The sequence below is a fragment of the Motacilla alba genome, chromosome 3 (genome assembly GCF_015832195.1).
Source record: "Motacilla alba alba isolate MOTALB_02 chromosome 3, Motacilla_alba_V1.0_pri, whole genome shotgun sequence".
Lineage (NCBI taxonomy): Eukaryota > Metazoa > Chordata > Aves > Passeriformes > Motacillidae > Motacilla > Motacilla alba.
The window spans coordinates 72,498,329-72,513,456 of NC_052018.1; the positions used below are offsets into that span (position 1 = coordinate 72,498,329).

Genomic DNA, 15,128 nt, shown 5'->3' on the forward strand with positions numbered 1-15,128 from the left:
TTAAAATACCTGTATCAATTAATATAAAAGTTGTACAGATTTAAATTTTTATTGTCAAAGTTATCCACTAACCTGAATTCTACCCAAGAGGAAAACAAGTATCAATTTCATTTTGGATACTTCAACATTTTCCCATTTATTCTTTAAACCCTCTATTGTTTTGTAAAAGTCCTGCATGAAATTCCTGGATGAACCATTAGCCCAATCCAAAATCTACTGAAATCAACAGACCAATTAATAGGAACCACCAGGATTTGGATAGAGGTTATGGTCCTAATCATATGATTGAACACATATGGAAAGGATTATTCTCCTCCTTCATGCTAAAAACATGTTCATTCCACCCACCCACAAGAACTGCACTCCTCACTTCAGACCAGCATGGTATGCAGCTGGACACAAAACCCCAAAAGAAAACCAGTTATACAAAAACAACTGGCATTGATGAATAAGATTAAAATAAATCAAAACTGAAACCTTTTTTTCTCTGTAATTACTTTAACCTCAAGTGATACATTCAGCAGCAGGTAAAAGCATTTCAAAGGTAAGCTTTTCAAAAGTAATTAAATGATATAGGTTTTTCAGACACATTAATTGAGAAAGACACATTAATTGAAGGTCTTTAGAGCTACCTTCCCAGGTGGGTACAGATCTACCCAAGCATCTCTCCCCATATTCTGTGCTGGTGGGGCACGAGGCAGGTCTGGTTTGAGGTTTCACCAGTGCATCAGTACAGTCTGGCACTGAGCCCAGCAGACCCTACCCTGAGCCTGGACATGCTGCCCTTGAGCAGTGCACAGGGCTCAGCAGGACCTCCCTGCCCAGACATGTCTGAAATGACACTGCTCTTTTGGTAACAGCATGCAAATCTTATAAAGCCCCAGATTTGTAAGACAAAGTGGGACTGAGAATGAAATAAGTACTTAGAGCTACAGGAAGGTACCTGGTCAGATTCTAAAAGAAATACCCATATTTACCTATTCTAAAAGAATGTACCTTCTTCTGATTTGCAGTTCCTCTTTGAATTTGCCAAACCTTCCTCTCAAAATTTAGGTTCCTTAATGCCTTTAAAAATATCACTCTTAAACATTTGGTTTTTTAAAGGTGTTTTTAATATGTTGCTTAAAATCTTATGGGAGAAAGATCTCATTAATATCTCAGTACTAGAAAATGACTGTAGGCATTTTCATTTTTGAAATTGAAAACAATTTTCCTTCTACTATTTTCTGAGTAGTGGGAAGAAAAATAAAGGTAAAATTACAGCTTCCTTCATAAGCTCGGTATTTCTACTCCTTTTTTAAATTATTTTTTGTGGAGAGAATGAAAAAGGAATAAGAAAGAGAGGAAAATACAAAGAAAGGGGAAAAGTGTAAACATGAATTCAAAAACAACAAACTAAACGGACAGGTACATTTTTACAAAGAATGCAGAACTAAAAGGAAGTGATCACTTACATTGCCTTCCAAAAGTTCTTCTACAGAGCAACCTTGGTGTGCCTTCTGGTATTTTTCTTGAAAAAGTTTTCCATCAAACACTGCCCAAGGCATCAGATCATCCATCCTGAATGGAAAGCCACAGGCACTGTTGGCCATGAGCAAAGTCGTAAGGCCACGGATGAGGACAGCCCCCAGATGTACAGCCCTGGAGTCTACCTGTGCAAGCTGTGAAAACACACACACACACACAAAGGCAGGTCTCACAAGTCAGGAAATATGAGCCATCTTACCATCACATCTAAACACAAAACAGCAGAGAAAATTGTCAGCTGTCCTGATGTTGTGACAATGATGGCCCTCTAGTCCACCGCAGAATTTGTCTGAGCGTTCTGTATCTAGTTTTGTTCAATAAAGGGGAAGAAGTGTAGTTTAACAAACACAGCATCTCATTCAAGTTTTTAAGACAAATACATTCAAAATGTAAATGGAAAGACAAAATAAATGGCTCCATCGTATTTTTCAAGCATTAGCAGCTCTGCAGGGAAAAAAGTTCCGTTAGTGGAATGCCAAACATGAACTGGGAGTACAAATTGATGTGTACAGTGATCCACTGACCTTCCAGAATTTGCTTACCCCGGAAATGTTACAGCATTTAGAGATCATTTAAATTGCAGCATTTGACAGAACAAAGTTTATTTTGTATCCTAGCTTTTATTTTAAACATTCCAGAATTTCCTTTAACTGTAATCTGAAAGTCAAATTATTTCACTTCAACCTGGATGTCTTCAGAAGAAATACTGGAATCGTGTGACAACATCTAGAAAATGCACAATGAGAAACTCAACAAGACAATTAAAACTCACAGCCAAGATAAACTCCATGCGTGAATTTAACATCCTGTTATGGTAGACGACAGCAAAATATAAAAACCTTGAATCCAGTATGGGTAAAACTCTGATTTTAAGTATTGTTTAAACAATACACAGCTCTCAGTGGGCAATGCCTTTTCCAGTCTGTTCCACATCAGTCTGTTAGGATCAGGAGAGATTCATAACGGTGTGGCATCCATACTGTAATCCCTGGTAGCTGGTGTACCCTTAGGGGTATGGAATAGTATCCAAAACAGTCCAGAACAGAAAGGGCAAAAAGTGACTCAAATTGTCTTAGCCCTAGCCCCTGCAGAGCTGTGAACTGTTTGTCTGAAATGCAATGGAAAGGGTTGGCCATTATTACTACATCTTACATCTTGAAAGATCTCCAAAAGACTTAAAGGTACGAACATACAGCACCAGTGCCTTATGTTTTAAAAATGGCAAGTAGTAGCAAAATCCATGAAATGTAATATTAATGAATCAGAATTTTTCCTTCCTAAGGCCTACATAACAAAATCAGGAAGCCTTTGCTAGCAATAAAGAGCTACAAAGCTTCTTCCAAAAATGAAAATCATAAATTGTTTGGAGAATAGAGCCAGACCCTGGTGAAGGAATTAGATTTTCTGCACTATTATGCAATGAGCTGAATTCTGTGACTAGGTGAAGCTGACTTCTTTGATGGGGTTCTCCCCCACCACAGACAAGGGGCAGTAGGGTTCTGTTAAGCTGACTTGAAGATACAAAGTGCTTGAAGATACATGGGCTGCTTTCTGCAAAATGCAAAAGCAAGAGAGGACTCAGATATGAAGATGCAGGCAGGGAGATGCCAGGCAGGGAGGTTCAGAGCTTCCCAGAGTGGGAAGAACTTCTTCTGTCTCTAGTGATTCCTGGAAAGGCATCAGGCTGGCCACCAGGGCACTGACCCAACATGACAGTCAGTAGCTGAAATTCATCCAGTGCAGACAACTGGAGACAACCACTGACATCCAGACATTGCAGACAACAAGCTAATTTCACAGAACTGTACGATGGTTTGGGCTGAAAGGGACCTTAAAGTTCATCTAGCTTCAAGCCTCCTGCCATGGGCAGGGACACCTCCCACTAGAATTTAAGCAGTCATTTAGAAAATGAAAGGTCTGTATTTTTCTGATCATGACACTTCATATTAGAGTAAGGAGACTCTCTCCTGCCCTCCCTTTAAAGCAAATGTACTTTCAGTAGGGGATAAGTCCATTGAGTTTCAGGAAGTTATTGCCTCCAGATGTCAGCAACCATTTTGCCAGCTGAGACTAGTAACTGCATGCACACTCATAACTCTCTTGCTCTGGCAAGTAAAGCAGGGGTTTGCAAACTGTTTAATGATGCTGAAGGGTACTTGAAAGAGGAATGTGGTTTAAGTGAACCAGTATTTGCACGAAAGTAAACTGCTAGAGTGCACACAGTCACTTATCATGTTGCCACTGAGATTCTTATGTTGCATTTACTAGATTGTTTCTGATCACCAGATCAAACCTGAAGATCTGCTAAGGATCATCATTTACAACCCTAGCTGTGTTCTTTCCTGTTAAACTTGAGACATAGTGACCAAAAAGATAATGTTGCTGGTGACAGGCTCTACAGTTAGAAGACTTCATTGTCTAGGGATATCAGTCCAGGACTTTCCTAAATTACTTTAGTATTGGGGGATGGAGGTTTTGTGTGTGTGTGTGTGTGTGTGTGTGTGTGTGTGAGGGTTATCAGGTAAGGCTTGGTGTTTTAATGGAAATTATTATGAGCAACACCAATGCAAGACCTATTAACAGTGATTTCTTTCTTTTAATAGGATAGGAAATACATTCACTAAAGGGTAGTTTCTGTTTTCCATGTCTGGCAATGAAAACCAAAGAAAATGAAAGCACAGTGAGCCTGTAACAATGAGGCTGGGCTCATGGCAAACCACAGAGTGGCCTTGCCATGGGAATGCTCACAACTGCTTGGTGTCTGCAGTGTTAAGACATCATGATGAGAAGTGGAAAATTCCAAAAGAAAAGAAGTCTTGTCTTGCAGGGCATTACACACTAGAGATTACTTCCTTTCGGAAATTGTGTCTGCTCTTTTTACCATTTCTATAAACTCAGGACCCCAGTGAACCATGTGAGAAGCAGCCCTGTGATCTCACTGCTGCTACTCCTACCACCAGCTGATGACATTTGTGTGAGAGACACAGGGAATGTGTGAGAACTGCTCCTCCTGCACCAGCTGCCTCTGCTGTGGCCCTGCTGCTGAGCCTACCAATGGCAGCTCCCCACCCTCCCAGCACTTGGGGAAAAAGAGAACTTTTTCCTACTTGAAGACTCAGAACTCAAAAGTTCCCAGCCCTCTAGCATCATTGCAGCAGAGGTTACTGATATCAGAGGCTTGATCTGAACTGGGTAAGCTACTTGAAAAGAGCAAGAGAAGTGCTAAAGCATCCACAACACTATGCATGAAGCTTTTTTCTAACAATTTCAGAAATCTCTTTGCTAGGAGACTTACAGCACTGAGTTCAGGGTGATCTCTGTGGCTGTGTGAATGTGCGTTGGTGACAGAAAGAGGCTTGGCAGGGTGGCAGGTGTTTGCTCACAGCAGCACTTTGCAAGTCTAGACGGAGACAGCACATCCTGCTGAATAGTTTTAACTTACAGAAAGATAAAATACATGGATCTTGTATATGAAATGCAATTTTCCAGTTCAAATTTCATCTAATGAAATAATAATTTAAAAAATGATCAGGATGTAAAAATACCATTATGTTTTAAGGCAATACTATTAGTCCTCTGACTCTTCTTTGTAGATTGAGAAGGGATTTTTTGATAGAGGTGTAAACCTTGTACTATGCATTTTTAAAGCTGCTTAAACTATTTCCAGGAGCATACTAAAAATCCCATTTGCCTCTCAACTGATTGGAGTTTAAAAGCTTCAAATTCTGTGAAAATTATAATAAATTGGTTCTGTAACAGTTGAAATGTGAGGGTGAGTATCTGAATATGCCAGATGTCAGCAGACACAGCAAAGCCATCTCACCATCTGAATTTCCTGAAACCAAGGAGAAAATATATGATGACAATTTCACAGTTCTTTACTTGTGCTACTTTACATGTCCTCTGTATCTCAATGTACTAAATACAACATTTCATTTAAAAATGTGTTCCTTTAGTAGGATTTTCAACAACATTCTGGGCATGCTCTTTTTCAATGTAAAAAGTCTGTATTAATAATTGTTACTTAGGTTAGAGTTTACTTTTTTCCTGTTCTGTTGCCTTCTTCCTGTGGTGAAGTTGAATACAGAAGACATGACTATGGTTAACATTTTGGCATAGAAATTTAAAAAGAAAAAGCTTAAGAAATTACATAATGCATTTCTCCACTCCTCCCTTCCCCACCTTCCCCACCCACCTACAAAAAAAAATACACCTGTTTTTGTGATAAAAGGGAAAATATAACTCTCAAGGACAGGTTAGTATTTGATGATTCCTAGTTAAAATGAAAGTATTCAACAACAGTAGTTACAAATCAATGTAATTTATCCCATGCAATAAACTGCTGGAATTCAAGTGGTAGTGATCAAAATCTGTGTACTTGTCTGGTTTAACCAGCTCCTTTTAGATCCATTTGAACTCAGTCGGTATATCATCAGTATTGCTGCCTCTTACATTAACTCTCCTAGCAGCCACCTGTATCTTGAATGATCAAATATTTAACCATAGGCAATTCGTGCTTGAGCAATAAAGGCAGCAGGTAGATCCTATCTCAGGAACTTGTCACTGGAACAGTGAGGCTTAGCTTTGCCTGAGAGCTCTAAGGCACACCGTGTTCTAAATATAGAGAGATGAACGCTCAGCTGAGACAAGTCTTTGCCATGGAAAGCATCACTAAGCAACCTCAACCCAAAGACAGAGACCAGATTGTCCTGCCTCCAGCCATTAGCATAAATTCCTAGTGGAAGCAGGAAAAGGATGCTAATACCCCTGCACACTGGAGCTCTACTCTCTGCTCTTGAGAAAAGGATAACCTAAACCTGTGCAATGTTGGTAAATTACAGAAGTGCCACCCTGCAGAGGTGGGCTGGTGAAATTGTGCATTTACTAGGCATCAGTCAGCTTTAGGCAATAAGCTGCTGGGCCCTGTCAAACTGAGGGAGGAGAGGAGCACCAGTATTTTGAAAACAGAGTAAGGTTTATTCTGATGAAAGATTATGGCTTAAATTAAGCTCTTCCTGCTTAAACAAGGTGTGTGCAAAGGAAAATGGGGATTGAAAAGAGATCCTATGATGGCATCGGCTGCAACAGAAACTAGAAAAACCAGTTTTTAAACACTTCTAAGACTTTGAAGTAAATATTTAGCTGTAAACAACCCAATTGTTTAGTATTTATATGTTCAGGAAAGTTTATTTACTGGATTTTATCAGGACTTTGATGTAAAATGATACCTCTCTGTGGAACAACATTTGTATTTACATTAAACTAAAACCACCACTGAAGTAAACTTTAAAAAAAAATGCTTTTACCATTAAGCACCGTTAAGCACAAATAATAACACAAAAGTATTACTGCTAACCAATTTGCAACCAGAAAAATTTCCTTCAGTTCCAAAAAGATTACATCTCATTTCTTGTTTAATTTTCATAAACAGTTGCTTTTATCAGAACTCTTTATCATATCCACAACAAACCCCAGCATAAGTGACACTTCTGTAATAATTAATTTCACAATTAAAAAGTTTAGTCCTCTCAGCTTATTTATTCAGTTCTACAATGGACAGCACATTAACACCTGCAGAAACACTGAAATAACATTACTTCCCTTATTTTAGCCACAACTACTCAACTCTGATCTGAAGTGCTAGTAACAGTCCACAGTACCTAGGACATCTACAAAATGCTGGCATCAAATTTGAATTATAGTCACCAAGCTAACCACCAGACTGCAGCCCAGCCAGCAGCCATGTCCCTTCTACAAACATGAATGGATTTTAATTTTTAGTGTCTTAAATATTTGTTCATGTTTTTGGATACATACTTATCCTCGAACCTCCTCACCTTTCCATCACATGGATAGTGTTGAATTTAGTTGGTAGGGAAACACATTTTAATTTTTTTGGACTCTGAAAATTCTTGTAGCCTTCTGTAGTGATGTCTCCCTCTCACATGGATGCCCTAATAAAAGTGATGCCACAATAAAGTTTCGTCCTGTTGGGCAACTTAGAGAGCCTTCTCCATCTTCCCTGCTGTCTATTTAAAAAAAAACAGCAGTATGTATTGCTCCCCCAGACTCCTACATTTCTGTCAAATGCAGCTGAAATTGGCCAACACATTCAAATGTTATTAGGGGACACAGAGAAAAAATTTAGAAAGCATGCAAAAGATCAGTTCTCTCCCAGTAACTTTCCATTGTAAGCCTTCAAACATCAAACTTTTTCCACTCTTTTGCTTCCTGACACTCATTATGTATTTCTGCATTCTACTCTACACTGTCTAGCTCCATTACCAAAACCTTCAAAATGTCTTTCATTTGCTGCTGCCTCATCCTGACCATTCTCCTGATCTGTAAGTCCTTATCCACACCTTAATCCAGCACTATCCCTTTGTTTAATCATAGGACTGGTCCATGGAACACAGTTTTAGGTGTAAAAATTCTGCCACCAACAGAACTACTGGGCAGAGTGTGCTTGGCTGCCTTTGCTGATGCAGTCTGTCCTTCCACAGCCTCAGACTCCATTGGCAAATGACAACTGCTTAGGCCTGCAACTGCTCAGTTTGCTGCTACAATTGTCCCAGGCTTAATTAGCCAAGCTTAAAAATTAGTATTCTTTATTTTCCTCCCTAGGTTCACAGTGGAGGTTCAAGATTTATTCAATTGTCCTAATGTAGGATCATCCCCTCTCTTAAGCTGTTTGAGTTTATATTTCTTAAGGGTCTGATTTATTACACTGCAGCCAACAGAAAGATCAGTGGATTTCACAGAATTAGACCTGGCAAAATTTAGCATGTCTGCAGCACTTTCAGAAACATTATCACAACTGTTATTCATGTCATAAGCTCTTCAAATAAAACTGTCATTGAACCAAGATACCTTGTGTAGAGAATTCCAGTAGAGCAAATATTGCTTGCTAGTGCCATATAGGTTTTGTAGGTTTTTTTTTCCCCCTTGAGTTTCTTTGTATTGCAAAGCAGCTGCACAGTAAGATTGTTGATACTGCGGTTCACCCTTTGAAGTGATATGGTCCACGGCAAACAGTTCTGGCTAGGGAACTTTCTAGGTGTTAAGTCCACAGGTTGAGAAGGAAAAGAAGAACTTGTCTGCTTCTATTTCATGACAATCCCAAGCTCCAAGAGAAATCAAATGAGTCACGCAGCAGCATTTCAGATGACCTGTGAAGGGAACTGACAAACTGTAACCTGTGATCAGGGATGTTCAAGATATCAGGATTTCATTTGAAACTAAGCTACAATAGAGTATCCACTTCCAGAACACCTATTCCTTTCAAAATGGAAAATTGCCAGACACAGCTCAAAAGTTGCTGCCTTGTGCACAAGAATGCCAACCCTGTGCTGTGGTTTAGATGAATGCATACAGAGAAATTAGAGAAACCTTGTTTGGTGCACACAGCTGTTGCATAAAGATGGTCTTCTGAGCTATTCAAGAACTGACTACAAATTTAGGTTTTAATGAAAATAAAATTATTTACTGGTAGTATTCTACATTATATTGTGTTAGCACTGTGTCAGAGCAAATTAAAAATAAACAGGGAAACAGTTAATGTAGGAATAACTTGGCCATTTTTATAGACTTGTTGAACACAAAGAATGCTGTTTAAAGAAAATGCATGCTCTGTAATAAGCCACACTTTGGCATCGCAGCCCTTCAGCCAGCACTGGACTCTGCAGGCACTTTGCTGATAACATTTCAGCCTCAGGAACTGATCCCCAGCCATTTTAAAACAAAGGGTACCTTTTTTTTTTTTTTTTTTTTTTAATGCAGAAGGTGCTGTGCCAAAATAAACTTCCTGCAGAACACCACTATGCTTTTAGCCTCCTGTAATTGAAAAATACTACTTACCATTGCTCCTAGCCTGAACTATTCCTCTATTGTACTGGAGCCTCAGGGTACAAATACAACATACAATTGTATGATTTTACTAGAAAGTTAAACATGCTGACATGCTGATGAGATTATAAACAATTAACTAAATCTCTCCATAAATCTCTAATTTTCTTTGGAGGTAATACACAACTACCTTTACACATTTGGTGTTTACTGTCCCTCTTTGTTCTTTCCTCATATGTAACATTGGGATTGTAATGTCTTAACAAGGGACAGTGTCTTTGGATGCTAAAAAATAATGTTGGTAAGGGATATTATAATGTACTTTTATCACTTTTCTCTTAACACAGCTCCATTTCTTTATAAAAAGTTCCTTCTACAACATCTCAGCTGTTTCTCAGTGAACATCAAATGAAATAACCCCAAAACAAAGATGAAGGGGAGGAGAATATATGTATGACATCAATATTAATGTTAACACATTAAAAGTTCACTTTCACACAGCAATTTTGGCTAAAAAACTTATATTATTGAGACTACTCTTACAAGCAAGAACTGAAATACAAGAAAGAACTGCACAATTTGATGAAACTCAGAGAAGAAGCAACAGATAGGAACTGAACACTGTCTTGACTTTTAACCCCTGGACAGTGGCCATGTCAATCAAGAATACACTTGAAAAGAAAGGGAACAAATCAGTTCTTGCTGTTTCTGACATCTCCCAGATGAACATTTCTACTATAGTAATTTGAAAACCTCCAGTATGTCCAGCAAAACACTGTAGCCACACGCCTATAAATGCATCCACCTCTGAGCGGCTCATTCCAGCAAACACTTGGCTTCTCTGAAGCTGCACCCAGCCATCTGCTTCTTTCTCCAGGGAAAGCCCGGACAGATGTGCGGCTCGCATTCCTGCTCAGGCGTGCCAGAGGCGCGCGGGCAGGTGCAGGCGGCCCCCAGCAGATGAGGGGCAGGTGCGCGCGTGCCACCGCTTCCCAACAGCTCCGCTCCCTCCCTGCTCCAGCCCTGGATGTCACCTGCCCTGGGGGACACAGGTCAGGCCTCAAAGGCAGCGGGGAGCAACCCCACCTACGCCATGCAAACAGCACCTCCAACCCTCACGGGCTGCTGGCTCCTTCCAGCATACAATGTGCAAGGAAGTGAGAACTATTGAACTCAGAAGTAAACGTACACTTTGACCAACACAAACTTGGCAGGAAAATGCCAACTGATACCAGAAATATTTATTTTCCCCTCTCTGTAATAAGTTATCTCTGACTTTTTCAAAGCTGTCAGTTTCCTTGATATTTTGGGAGAGCTTTATTACCCTCACTACTAACAAACATGTTTCACTTCCTGCAAGATTATTTGGCATGGATTAAAAATTAACAGCAATTTTGTTATCTGAAATTCCAAAGTGTCTTTTACCTTAAGCATCCTGAAATACTCTTTAGGATATATACAGTCTAAAAGCAATTTATAACTGCAACATTGCTGCTATTTCCACGTTGTTGAAATCTTGCTAATTATGAGCCACTGGACAGTAAAGGGGAAAACTCACAGAAACGTGCAGCAAACTTAACACAATTACGCAGAAAAATGCAAGACCATCGTCCACAAAGGAATAAAAATCCTGTTTTTAAGACCCTTGCTCAAAACCTTGAGCAAGATTTTCTCCCTGGGCAAACAGAATCCATCTAAACAAATGAATTTTTTTCACAAAGTAGAAAAGATGACCTACAACTCAGCTCCCTATGGCTACCTGAAAGGAGGCTGTAGTGAGGTGGGGGTGGTCACTTCTGCCCTGCTTCAAGTGAAAGGATGAGAGAAAAATGGCCTTAACCTGCACTGGGAGAGATAAAGACTGGATAAAAGGAATTTTTTTTCACTGCAAGAGTGGTTAGGTACTGGAGTAAGTTGCCCAGGGAGGTGGTGAAGTTGCCACACTCCAGAAGTGTTCAAGAAGCATCTGAAGATGGCACTTGGGGATGTTGTTTAGGGGTAAATAAGTTAAATTTGTTAAATATGTTAAATATGGTAGTGCTGGGCTGATGGTTGGACTAGATGATCTTGGGGGCCTCTTCCAACCTTGACAGTTCTGTGATCTAGTTATGCTGTGGTTTGTATTTGTGCCAGTTTCATATAATAGAATTTACAGGGCTATGTGAATTCTGGCATTGCATCAACTGCAAAAAATGTTCAGGAAAATAGACTCTAATAATACTAATAAATATACCAAATTTTGTCAAGAAGAAAATGGGGAGAGTGCAGCAGAGCACCAACCTTGTCTGCAAGTTGAATAGGTTAGGTATACCCAAGATTTCTCTTTAATATACTTATGAACCAACAGCAGCGAAAAAGGTAGAACTAGTTGTCAATAGACTAAGAAAACTTTATTCAGAACTTCAAAAGATGCTTATGAAAATAGCCACAAATTTAGAGATGGGTCTTTGAAAAGTGCTGTAAGCAGTGAGTGACTACAGCTCCTGAAACATTATTGTATTTGCTCTAATGCTTGACCCATGTAAGTGAGTGGAACTGTTCTATTTGGACTGGTTCATTTAAGATCTTGGGTATACGAGAAGAATATTTCTAAGTTTGAACAGGGACTGAACCAACACCAACTTGAAATTACTGCTGCACTTTAGTTCCAGATTAGCCCAGAACACTGAGGAAGCCTAAAGACCGCAGATGAGAAAATGAGCTGGGGAGCAATGCCAAGATCAGCAAATCACCTCAATCCCCCCTGCTCTCCACCACCTGCCAGTTACAATCCCCCCTATAATTTTTAGAACACTTTTGACAGATGCAAATTTTGAGGGAATATGAACCCTGATTCAGTAAAGCATCTGGGAATGCACTCAAATTCCATTTTAGTTAATACTAATGTACATTTCAGAAGCAGGTCCTTTGTATATAAGAAGGGTTTATCCCTAAGATCTTTACAATATTCTTACTTGCATTTTATGTTTTATTCAATCCCATTAGACTTCAAGCAAATATTCATTAGGAAACAGTCACACAGACACAATAAACGTACACTCCCTGGAGGAAAAAAGGCCTTTTTTTAACAATCATATTTTGACAAATACAGATAACTCACAAAGGCTGTTTGGGGTGTGTTTGAAAAATATCACACATAATGGTGTTGACAAACATAGCTTGGCTTGCCAACACATCAGGAGATTGAAATTATTGAGTGTTCAGAATCTGGGTATTATTTATGTCTTTTTGTCAGCATGGCACGGAAGAAAAAACACAGAATAGATGTGGCAACATCCTTTAAATCTGAGGGATCCTAACCAAGACACTTACACTACTACTTATGACTCTAAAACATAGTGCCATTTTTCATGGATGTGGCAAAGTATCCCTCAGGGAAATATTCACAGAAAAATACCTTGTGTAATATTGGGAAAATACCAAGGTTAACCCAGGTATAAAACCAAAGTAATTTTGCTTCCATGACACTGCACAATTAAAAATACTCAAAAGTTCTGTGCAACTAAAATTCTTGCTAAAGCTACTTTCAGCTTTCAAGCTAGTTAACTAGTTTGCTGAGTACTTCTTCTTCTTATTATTATTCCAAAAGCTAATTAAATAATACCTAATACATATGGTGTGAAAGTTCATTTGCAATCAAGTTGCAAAGACTCTCTGAATCTTATAATTTCATCTAAAATGACTGCACTCATTTCAGTAACAATTTTAAATAACAAAAAGCTCTTAAAAAATTGAAGGAATATATTTCAGTGCTTGACTGTCTCATACCTCATGTGCAGCCAAACTGCTCCTTTTACAAGTGGTACAAAAGATGTTATTACTCTTCAGCAGATATTCTGGCAAAATGTGCCATTTTAAAGCAAAGCTATGTGTATGTCCACCCACGCACCTGTTATTAACTTTTATTTCCTATTTTCTCACATATATTTCACTTCTAAAATAATTTATCAGGACCCAAAATTCATCTACTGATTTCCAGTTTTTGTTTCCTTTTTAACCAAATTTTTCCATCTTATCTTTGGCTATAACTTTCAGAAAAGATGTGATTCACAGCTTTACACCTCCAGCACAATTTTTCCATATTGTCACATATTTAGAGAAATCTTAGAAAAAACGTAATTGTGTCTATAAGTCATTATGGTTTTTCCTGTTTGGGCAGTATTTTACATGCATTATTGTAACTGCACTTGTAAACAACCAGGGCCAGCACAATATAAGGACCGATTCTGGAAGCACAACTGCTGGTGCCTCTTTTTCTCTGCAATGGCCTCCAAGTTAGACTGATGGTTCTCTGGGCTTTTTGCCAACACCACACACCAGATTTAAATAGAAAGAAGGGAACTAGACAACCTGGGGTCCAAAATTTAATTCTGACCTTATGTATAAGCTCTATGGGAGGCTTGGGCAAAGTAGAAGGCTAATCTACCATATAAGGGGGGCACCACAAGAAAACTAGAAAAAATCTAACCAGAAAAATGTTGTGGTTTTTTTTTTTTATCATGTGCACATTTTGGTATTTTGAAACCATCGATCTTGAAAAATAATCAAATCTTCATGTATAAACATTATGTTATTCTCAGAAAGTAATACTTAATGTACAGTGTTGCTACATGTTCACAGCCCACTTTCTTTCAGCATGAGATAAACTATATTTTTTATGGCTTTAACCCACTTTATTCAAACCATAGACTTTTTTGTTTCATAGACTTGTGGGTTTATGGATCTCATTAACTATGAAATATGGACAGCATATTAGAAAGTAGATTTGAAAGGGAAGGCTGAAACGCTCTCTTCATTCCATTAGAACGGGCTCTCTTTATATTTCCTCTCATATTTCATAGAGGAAGTTAAGTATTCTGCTAAAACATATTTGCTAATTGACTTCTTAACAGAAAGAGATAATTTTTAAAAATCAAATAAGTGTTCTTCAAAGAAATATTTACAAGAAATAAACATTTTTTCTACATTTAAATAATACTACAATGTTAAGTCCAAAATGGCAAATGAGAAAATCTCTTCATAAAATTTTGCAGATGCTGACTAATTTTACCATTTTTTCTGGAAGCTCTGCAATTTAGCTGTTTCTAGGGATCGTTTTTAACTTTTCAAAGGAGAACAAAAACTATGGTAAACAGATTAAGCTCTATTCCCGATTTCTTGCTGTAAACTCCATTTACTAACCAATTACATGTTAGTGTAATTCATTCCACTTGGATCCTTTGATTTTAAACACAAATATCTAGAAAATTAAGCTGTTAAATACCTATTGATACCTTATTCACTAACTATTAAAATAACTCAATAACTCTATTGAGCATAACTCAAGTTTGTAAAATGATTAAATACAGTAATGAGTAAAAACTGTTTAAGCTATTCTGAGATGGGATCTTGAAAATTAGATGCTTGAATGGTAATTCTCAGAAAGCTTGCTTTATTGATCATTATTCTTAGAATATTTGTATAAGAGATTCTATTTATTTAGTCCCCTGCCCTTTCAAGAGAGAATTCCCAGGACATCATTAAGGTCTCTATTCTTGATACAGCTTGACATGACACAGATACACATCCAACTGAGAAACAGCAACTTTTTTTCCACAGGGAAATTCAGGTCATCAAAACACAGGAAAAGAGGTTAATTTGAAGGCAATGAGGGAAAGTTTTGAAACTCTTATTTAAGTATTCACAACCTCAGAAGAGAAAGAGACCAAAATTTTTCCTCACTATTCCCTTCAGAAGGATTTATTCTGGCTCAAACT

At 38.3% G+C, this 15,128-nt stretch overlaps 1 protein-coding gene across 9 annotated transcripts in view; it reads right to left on the reverse strand.

The window, feature by feature from the left end:
- Positions 1–15,128, reverse strand: part of FAM120B (family with sequence similarity 120B) — a 101,540-nt gene that overhangs the window by 56,260 nt on the left and 30,152 nt on the right. For all 9 annotated transcript variants that reach the window (XR_005256315.1, XR_005256316.1, XM_038131841.1 and 6 more), the window contains exon 7: positions 1,455–1,661. Coding sequence is in view for 7 of the 9 variants with exons in the window: in XM_038131841.1 (XP_037987769.1) it covers positions 1,455–1,661 (207 nt within the window). In the remaining 2 variants the exon portion in view is untranslated. The remainder of the gene's footprint in view (positions 1–1,454; positions 1,662–15,128) is intronic.